Source organism: Gasterosteus aculeatus, chromosome 20 (genome assembly GCF_964276395.1).
Source record: "Gasterosteus aculeatus chromosome 20, fGasAcu3.hap1.1, whole genome shotgun sequence".
In the NCBI taxonomy this organism is placed as follows: Eukaryota; Metazoa; Chordata; class Actinopteri; order Perciformes; family Gasterosteidae; genus Gasterosteus; species Gasterosteus aculeatus.
The window spans coordinates 7450926-7460605 of NC_135707.1; the positions used below are offsets into that span (position 1 = coordinate 7450926).

Consider the following 9680-nt stretch of genomic DNA (forward strand, 5'->3'; position numbering starts at 1 on the left):
GGTAACTGCATCAGTCTTTTATAATGTCCTATTTTCTGTGTCTCAGGCCAGACTCTCCATTCAGGTTTCTCTTTGTTTCATTTCCGTTCCTCAAAGCTTCGCTCATCTCTTCATCTCTGGGTATCAGACGGGCAAATACTCATTGTGTTCTTAAAAAAAACAGAAAAAACGTGTAATATCGTAACAACTGTCGTAACGTAACAGCTTTCTGGTTGGCTGAGGTTGAAGAACATCTCTCATTACCTTTTCTGTCACCTTCCCAAATGAAGCGCTGAACAGCTCCTAAAAATTAAAACCCCAAAAATGTTGCATTCAACAGCAACAACTCTAATGTCCCGCCTGCGAACGCCTGCGTGTGTCACTCAACATGAAGTCTCTAAATCTCCTTCACAAACACTTGAGTCATCGGGTTAATTACCCGCTAACGAGATTCCCCTCGTTGAGCCCTTTGAGAAGCAATCTGTAAGGGACAGTCGGGTCTGTTGGAGAGCGGAGGAAGTCTGGAGGACGGAAGGCGACAAAGAAGAGGCTGAAACCAGCAAACGAAGCGTCATTTTCTCCCGTGAGCGACACACGCCAACCACATCCGGCGGGGAGAGTCTTCTTCTTCTTCTGTTTCTTCTTGTTCTCTCTGTTTTTCTGAAGCTCTGTGGGATTGTCCGGTCGAGGCGAAGGCCATCTGCCCGGAGCTTTATCGGGATTCTACACTGTGACCACCTGGTCGGTAAGCAGACGGTGAACTCGGACATGATAAATGTTCATGCTGGCGGGGATTAATAGTGAAAAAGTGGCTAATCTTTTTTTCTTTTCCTCTAGATGACAAACAATTGTGAAAGAGTTAACTGAGTCTGTGCATCTGTGAGCCTTGTCTGACTGACGTCCTTGTCCTTGGCAGGTCTCAATCTGAGTTATAGCCGCCGTGCGTGCGTGTGTGTGTGTCCTGAGTTTGTCCCATCGGCGCAACACAACATGAGCGAAGGACGAAACATTTCTAGGTCCACCCAACATCTGGTTGAGAAGTAGGGCCGGTGGTCGTTCCCTCCCGTCCCGGCTCCCGCCGCCGCATGGAGTCTGTGCTCAGGGTGAGAAACTGGCTGAGGACGCCCATCGGGAGGCTGACGAGCTGGGGGTCAAAGGTGAAGGAGAGGAAGCTGTGTGCCAAACGCAGGAAGAAGAGGGGCAGGTTTTGGAGAGGAAGGGGACGATGCCACCGGTTTGGGAGGACCCCTTCTCCTCGTACAGCGCAGCCCAAAGACCTGTCAATCATCTGCTCGTACGAGAAGGACCTGGAGAAAGAAAGGCGAGTGGACAACTTCAGAGACGCATCACGCATAGTACACCGAGTACAAGTGACAGTAACATGCTGAAACCACACTTTAAAAGTAAAGGTCCTCTCAAAATGTTATTTTCATCAAAATATTATTTACTAAATATGCTTGAGCTATCAAAAGAATAGACATACAAGTTAGATGAGTATTTTGTTTTTGAAATTAAAAAGTGTAAAATAGCATCAAATGGAAATACATGTTATAAATATACTTCAAATATTTAGAGATACTGAAAATGAGATGTGTTCTACAGAACATGTACATTTAAATACGTAATGGCAAGAAAACAAAACTGTCCTTTAAATTTGCATTTGTTTTCAAATAAGCCATTTTTATGAATTTACAGTCTGAAACTGGATTCGTTAACATTAAGTAAGGAAATCTGCTTTAATTCAAATTCTGTGTCATTTGTGTTTTCGTCTGCCGTGTTCACAGAAAGCTCCGGGAAGCAACGAACGCTCAGAAGAACGCAGAGAGAGCCGCTATGAGAGCTCACTTCAGGAGAAAATATCAGCTGTCTGAGGTGAGTGCAGATGTTTCTATTAAACAGGAAAAAAAACATAATGATGTATGCTTTTACTGATTTATTTGGGAAGCGTGACGAAGATGCTTCAGGGTCATTGAGCTGTAGGGTGGAAGGAAGCTTTTGGGGAAGAAGAAATAATCTATTATGCAATACAAAGCATTTCTGCTCAATATTTTCCCAGTATTTCCGACATGTATTGTGCACAGCAATACGTTTTCCACAAAGGCAACTTTACTCTATTTTCTTACTCGTTTTTTTTAAAAGCTTGTTGTTCATGCAAAACTCACTTCTAGCGCTTTTGCACATACATCTGAAAATGTTGATGCAGAAGCAGGACTGTGCAGGCAGACTGACAGAACTGCAGTAAAATAAGTTGCAGCAAGTTTCCAAAAGGACTCCGATACACGTTACCGCTTTTCTTCACAAGGACCGCCGATATCAACCCAAAATGACTCTTCATTCTAACAAAATCAATGTAGACGAGTCTTTATGAAGGAATGTGTAGTTCATGTTGAAGCTCACGTGTCTTCATAAACAAATAGCTCTGCTCTTAACAAGTGCTTTTCTATTTTTCTATTTGTTACTAATACTGTATGCTTGTTTGGCAATGAAGACAGATACAGAGTACACGTTTACAAGATAGAGGATACACGTTTTTTTATCTTCTTTTTTTTTTTTTTTTTTAATTCTTAATTAGAGCACCAGGGACACAAACCACCTGAAATCTGTTGGAGGAAAAGTGTCTCTCCCCCGCGAGTTGTCGAAGATCATTCATTCTAATTCCAAAAGTAAGGACAGCGGCTTTAACCTGCTGAGCGCCTTCCAAGGCCTCGGCTTTGGCACGGAGGAGCTCAAAGGAGGGAAACGCAGCAGGACGTCCACTCCTGCACCAGCAGCCTGCAGAGTCCAGTGATCGCCGTGTGATCGGAGGGGCGACGGAGGCACCGCCCCCCTCAGGGTGCCACTTCAACATCTTACATACAAACTCTTGTTACACAATCATGTCATCTGAGGACTATTCTTGTCTTATTACACTAATATGCCAGATTATTTTATTATCTTGTATAAGATGAGCTAAATATAAATTGAACTGATCAAACCTGCAGATGATGAATTCTCTGATAATAATCTGATGAATACACCAGCAGGGAAAGTTACATCACAAGCGGTGTTGTCTTGCATTCTAAATTATCCCTAAAAAATGGGATTGGACGATAATTGTTAATTATTACCTTAACGAGTTGTTGTCTTCTCCCCATTTAGAGCCTAGTTTTGTTTGTGTAATATTTATTATTTTATTCCATCTATAAACTAGCTAGTTTTGTTGTACTGTAACTTCTCTCTAAATGACGGATCCAAGTGATCTGTTCACAAGTAAGGAACCTCAGGGAAACACATTTCATCACACATTGACACAAATCAGTTAATTGTAAGTGCTCATTTTGTATGATTTTGTATGATTGTCTTGATGTCTCTTTGTAAATGATCTCTAATCTATATCACATGTAAATAAATTGTTGTTTGAAGCTACATTTGATATAGATTTGATATAATAAGCTCAATATTTTAGAGAGAAAAGCAATTAGTTTCTTAATTAGTCATCTGCTGCTTACGTTTTTTTTTTCAAACAAGAAGCAGAAAAAAAAGCACCCAAACTGATAGACAGTCATGGTCTCTTTATTATTTTCTCCACTTGCCATGACAAAAAAAACGTGTAATAAAGACATCTTTGACCAGCTGGACTCTCTCGTTGTGTGTGTGTGTGTGTGTGTTCTGGAGCAGCCTGACATTTGGGCTCTGTTGTGGTTCTCTTGAACTCTGACCTTCACATCCATAAATCATCATTCCCTATCAGTCCATCAGAGCGATGGAGCAGATTCAAGGATATGAGGTTGAGGATTAAGGAGGGAAATAATCGGTCATGGAGAGACGCCAGCGAGCGCCGCCACAACTCTGGTCGGCATCGACGGGACGCACCTCGTTCGGACCATGAGGAGCGTGTGCACCCGAGTGACGGTGTGCGTCCGAGCGCAGGGCCCCCGCGGCTCCGGGAGGGCGCTCTGTGCCGTCGCACCGCAGAGAGCTCTCTGTGTGGCGGTGGCGCCGGGGAAGTCGGAGGGGAGAAAAGGAGCCGAGAGGGCTGGAGGTCAGGTGCGGAGCTTCCAGGAGATCCCTCACACGGGGAGGAGCGGCTTGATCAACCTGGTGAAGTTCTGGAGAGAGGACCGTTTCCGGCAGATCCACAAGCACATGGAGAGGACCTTCAACGCCCTGGGGCCCATCTACAGGTAGTGGGATGGCGGCATCGCCTCCTGCGTGACGTTGATGCTTGAAAGAGGAGCGAAAGATTTGTTGTTCCGATTATGTTCATGACGTTAGTTTACGTCCTTCTGTGTGTGTGTGTGTGTGTGTGTGTGTGTGTGTGTGTGTTTGTGTGCGCAGGGAGCACGTGGGCACCCACAGCAGCGTGAACATCATGTTGCCGGCGGACATAGCCGAGCTGTTTCGCTCCGAGGGGCTGCACCCCCGACGCATGACCCTGCAGCCGTGGGCAACGCACCGGGAGACGCGGCAGCACAGCAAGGGAGTTTTCCTCAAGTCAGTACTGCTCCTGTGCACGCGGGCCTTCTTAGCTCTGGGCCCCGACATTAGAACAGCCGGAAGGGGCCCAGCCAAGACTTTAAGGCTGCTAGCGAGAGGCGAATGCTCGTTCAACGTTCCCTCTTTACATTTTAGGATCAGACCCAGACGTGTGAAAGTGATCGTTAAAGCTCTTAAAGTCTATTCTGAAACAAAACAGTGAGCCAGTGGAGGGAGACCAGGGTTGAGCTGATGTTGATTCCTAAAAATAGGACATGTCTCAAGAAAATGTTTTTTTATGAATGTAATATTTCTTTAAGTGAGAGAAGCGTGTGCGTCTGTGTGCATGTAATCACTCAAGTCATCACAATGCTGCTCACTTGTTTCCAGTTGGAGAAGGTATTCAGCTACGCTTAAAGCTCCTAAAATGTGATTGTAGCATCGTTCTAATTATTCTGATGGAATGAGTTTGTGTTTCCTGGAAAATCCGAGAATTTGTGGAAAAGAAAAAGGGAGACAGAGAGAACCAAAAACGACCACAGCATCTTCACAAAGCGACCACGAAAAAAAAGCAAAAGGAGTGGAAAAGTGTTACTGTTTTCTTTCCAACCCACTCTGGGCCGCGGGTCACTTCAATGCCTCGCTCCGAATGCTCTCTCCACAGGAACGGCGAGGAGTGGCGCGCTGACCGCCTGCTGCTCAACAAGGAGGTGATGATGAGTGCGCCCGTGCAGCGTTTCCTCCCGCTGCTTGATGAGGTCGCGATGGATTTCTGCCGAATGCTCCGGGCGAGAGTGGAGAAGGAGGGGAGAGGCGAGGAGGGAAAGCGCAGTCTGACCCTGGATCCCAGTCCTGACCTCTTCCGCTTCGCGCTAGAAGGTCAGAGGTCATTGACCCCCAGTGATTTGAGGCCTGCGAATTTCTTTGTGTATTCTTGCGTTTGTTTGCACACTTGAAGTTCACGTGAATTTCTATTTCGTTCACTCATCATTGCCACAAAAGTGTGTTGTTTTTTTCACCTGGAGAAGTCAGTAAATGGTGGTGGGATTTGAAATGGTGGGAAAAAAAGCGTCCGTACTCAGTTTAGTTAATTTTACTTTGTTTATTTGATCTCATGAATTCACTAGAGTAGCATTAGATAAGGTCTCATTTGCATATTTCAAATCGACATTTCTTGGTTGTTTTCTCAAAATTAGTTTATTTCTCTCAGAATCTAAGCTATAAATCTCCATTTCAGTTGTACTTACATACATCAAACTTTACAATATAATTCCTATCTGCATTTTTCCTATTGAGATGTTTTTAATATAAATATATATATTTCAACTCATAGTTTGTAGAACAGTATTTTCAATACGTCAACAAAATGACATAATCATTTTCAACCTGGCTTCATCTAATGTTCAGGTTTCCGTTTTGGAAATTTGTGAAAATTGGCTAGTATTTAATAATACATCTGTACTGAACACTTGCAAGTCATCACCTGGGTAAGTTTCAAAGAGATATCCAATAAGATTTTACCCCATTCACCCGATGAGCCTCCTCTTAATGTCACCTCCCTCTTTGACAGACTTTCACTTTAACTCTCAGCTCTTTGAGTTGAGTCACTAATGCAGACGTAGACCAACAGGCCATTAAAGCGTCTCATGTCAGAGGAATCTGCAGGAACAAAATATTTGCCTTTCAAAATAGTTTCACCTCTTATGAGAGCCAAAGCTCTCTTTAACCTCCAGGCATGTCTGTCGTTAACATATTACAGCTGTAGGAGGTCATGGAGAACAGGCACCTTTAAAAATAGAAAAATTAGAAACAGCAACAAAGATGATCAAAGCTCCAGCATTCTCCCTCCGGCTCTGCTCCTTTCATCCGCCTCAACCTGCTACTTCCCACATTCACACCTGTGCATGCTGGTGTGACTCGGTGTGCTGTACACGTGTGTGTGTGTGTGTGTGTTGTGTGTGTGCGTCAGAGAGAGAGGGGGGGGGGGTTGATGACTTTGAGTCACGCTAGCCTGCTCCTAATGGACCACGGCACACAGAGCCAGGTGCTAAGCCGGGATAGGAATAGATCTGCAAGAAACTCTATTCCAGTCAGTGATGCGGTGTTTAATACTAGCGTGTCTGATGGGCGCTGGATGTCTGCTGGAGGCGAGGCCGTCCTCTGCGGCGACGCACGCACTCAGGGAATAATTTTAGAATATCCTCAACGCAAAGGGCCGAGTAACCCTCAGATTACTGTCTACTTCTTATATTCAGTGTGCATCCCCTTGTTTTGGCCTTTTTTTTTCAGTCTGTTTGCTCACCCAGAAACACGTCGGCTGTCTCCCACCCTCCCCCCTTCCCCCTCCCCCTCACTCCTGCACCCCCACAGCCAGTTGCCATGTGATCTACGGGGAGCGCATCGGCCTCTTCTCCTCATCTCCCTCCATGGAGTCCCAGAAGTTCATCTGGGCCGTGGAGCGAATGCTGGCCACGACCCCTCCTCTCCTCTACCTGCCCCCTCGCCTGATGCTCCTTGCGGGCGCCCCCCTGTGGACGCAGCACGCCAGTGCATGGGACCACATCTTCAGCCACGGTAGACGGCTTTCAATGGGCCTCCCTGGTAGCGTTTTCACTGCTCCCCTCATGCCTGACACCCCCCTCCTCCTCTCCTCCTCTCCTCCTGATCTCCGTCTTCCAGCCGAGGCGAGGATCCAGAAGGGGTACCAGCGGCTGTCTTCCTCGCAGGCTCGAGGGTCCGAGGCTGCAGGCGGAGGCCAGTACACCGGAGTTCTGGGCCAACTCATGGAGAAAGGGCAGCTATCTTTAGACCTCATCAAAGCCAATGTCACTGAGCTGATGGCGGGAGGGGTCGACACGGTGTGTGTGTGCGTGTTTGTTCTTCCATGGTGTATTTTTGTACACATTGACTTATTCCACGTGACCTCTCGTGCCGTTGTCCTGCAGACAGCGGTGCCCCTGCAGTTCGCTCTGTTCGAGCTGGGTCGTAACCCCGACGTGCAGGAGAGGGTGAGGCAGCAGGTGAGGGCGTCATGGGCACAAGCTGGTGGTGATTCTGTGAAAGCCCTGCAGGGGGCGCCACTGCTGAAAGGCACAATCAAGGAGATTCTCAGGTGAATATTACCCGAGACACATCCGTCTCCTCGTTGATTAATTCATTTGTGGTTCCCTTGGGGATGTTTTCTATTCTGTCGATCCAGTACACACACGCTGGTCCATCTCTGCCAGTCCTTTGTCCTCACAGTTCCTATCAAGTACACAGCGTCCTGCACAATCCAGCTTCATCGCACAAAACCACCACCAGAAAAACGACCGGTTATCGCATTCTGGAATATTGTTAAGCTCAATTTCTCTTTTGGGTTTTGTCAAAGCTTTTTGATTTCAATCATTGTCACACCAACCATCATCAGTGAATCAAGTTTCCTCGGTTGTCATAGAGACGATAGCACTTTGAGGACCCTTTCAACTGAATTAGCTTAAAATTAACTTTAATTCTTGATCATGTAAACAGATGTTTGACAAAAGGTAGACTTACATGCTTTTCTGGGGCTTTCCATCAGGTCTTCATCAGTGGATGGATTAGGCTCACTTGCCTGTAAATTATAAGCTCAGTTCTCGCGCAAAGAAGTTTTCATCAGTGTTACCTGATGAGGACTGTGTGAGGCGATCAAAGTCCTTGGAAAAACAAATGTAAGTGAACCTTGAGTAGTTTTGTCAAACTATTGTTACCAAGGTCAAGAGTTACCTTTCATCAAGTAATTAAGATTTTGAAAAGGATATAGCAGGAAGATCTATAATACAGGGTCAGTTGAAACGCTGCTTTAGTGTTCATTAATTCCAAACAAGCACACAAGTAACCTTAAATTAAACAGCAGCCAGCCGGCACGCGCTGCACTTACTTAAATACCTTCTTTCTCCTTCACGTATCATGAAAGAGAAATGATGCTCTGAGCCTGTTTACATCAACAGCGAGATTTCTTTACCAGGAATCCTGAGTTCAGTTTTGGGAATGAGTCATCAGACTCTGTCTGTGTGTGTGTGTGTGTGTGTGTGTGTGTGTATGTGTGTGTGTGTCAGGTTGTATCCGGTGGGAACCACAGTGCAGCGGTACCCGATCAAAGACATCGTTCTTCAGAATTACCACATTCCTGCCGGGGTGAGTTATCAGATCCTCACATGCGCTCGTCCCAACACATCCAGGTACATTGAATGCTACTGAATCAACCCTCCCCTCAGACAATGGTGCAGGCCTGTCTTTACCCCCTGGGGAGGAGTGCCGAGGTGTTTAAGGATCCACAGCGCTTCGACCCCGGCCGGTGGGGCGGCGCCAGAGAGGAAGGCCAGAGCGCTGGAGGGTTTCGCTCCCTGGCGTTCGGCTTTGGGGCGAGGCAGTGCGTTGGGAGGAGGATTGCCGAGAACGAGATGCAGCTCCTGCTCATGCATGTGAGTCAAGGAGGATGGAGTGAGGGAGAAAGTATACAATGCAAGAGGGGGGGGGGCAGGTTGTTGGCAGGTTGTGAGATGAGCGATAGGAGAGGAAAAAGAGACCTGCTGCACACATTTGTAGTCATTTCTTTTCAGATTGTTATCTAATAAACTTATTTTGGCCTCAAACTATTTCAATTAAACCCATCCAGCAGTTTAGGGTATTAAGAGTAACTTTTTGGTGGATCTGCTTCCTGAAATACGACAAAGAGCCCAAGGAGACTCCGTACTTGTTAACCAGTGTTCTTCAGTCGATACTTATGCCGCTGATGCTTAATGCAGCATAAATACGATCCTTCTTAACAGCTACTCCTCCCCTTTCTGCCCTGTGATTACACCTCCATCACCTCCTCCTCCTCTGCTTCCCTTCATCCTCTCCGTCTAGATCCTGCGGAGCTTCCATCTCAGCGTGTTGTCCTCAGAGGACCTCAAGACCACATGCACCCTCATCCTGCAGCCCGAGACTCCGCCGAGGATCACTTTCAGAAAACTCTGATACATACGTGTGCACACTGCAGACATGCCATCAACACGTGACATGCGATTCAGTATGATACTACAATACAATACAGCGTAGCCTGTTTTAATATCCCAGTTCAACAACCATATTCTGATGACACTCACTGAAGGTTATACTGAGCTTCTTCCCGTCCTGATGCACTTTGTATTCAACCCAATAATTCCTGTTGCCGATCAATAAACTTGTAACAGGACTTGTCCACGTGTGGTCCTCATTGTGGCAAAGCTCGCAGAGTCAACATT

General features: G+C 46.2%; 2 protein-coding genes across 4 annotated transcripts; both read left to right on the forward strand.

Annotated features, from left to right (window-relative positions):
• The first annotated feature begins 204 nt into the window (after nucleotides 1–204).
• On the forward strand, nucleotides 205–3596 carry LOC120810782 (complexin-3). 2 transcript variants are annotated; one of them, XM_040165641.2, is made up of 4 exons: nucleotides 205–724; nucleotides 896–1300; nucleotides 1764–1851; nucleotides 2552–3596. In XM_040165641.2, exons 2-4 carry the CDS (start codon nucleotides 1065–1067, stop codon nucleotides 2765–2767), a joined length of 540 nt encoding a protein of 179 aa, XP_040021575.2. In that variant the 5' UTR covers nucleotides 205–724; nucleotides 896–1064; the 3' UTR covers nucleotides 2768–3596. The 2 variants fall into 2 exon arrangements, with proteins under 2 accessions (XP_040021575.2, XP_077950971.1); XM_078094845.1 differs by having other exon boundaries at nucleotides 472–724; nucleotides 817–1300.
• Nucleotides 3597–3715: 119 nt separating this feature from the next.
• On the forward strand, nucleotides 3716–9631 carry cyp11c1 (cytochrome P450, family 11, subfamily C, polypeptide 1). Of its 2 annotated transcripts, XM_040165642.2 has the most exons (9): nucleotides 3716–4142; nucleotides 4297–4452; nucleotides 5099–5313; nucleotides 6805–7008; nucleotides 7114–7292; nucleotides 7380–7546; nucleotides 8511–8589; nucleotides 8670–8876; nucleotides 9304–9631. In XM_040165642.2, the coding sequence occupies exons 1-9, from the start codon at nucleotides 3844–3846 to the stop codon at nucleotides 9412–9414; spliced, it is 1617 nt and encodes a 538-aa protein (XP_040021576.2). In that variant the 5' UTR covers nucleotides 3716–3843; the 3' UTR covers nucleotides 9415–9631. The 2 variants fall into 2 exon arrangements, with proteins under 2 accessions (XP_040021576.2, XP_077950968.1); XM_078094842.1 differs by having other exon boundaries at nucleotides 7114–7546.
• Nucleotides 9632–9680: the final 49 nt, after the last annotated feature.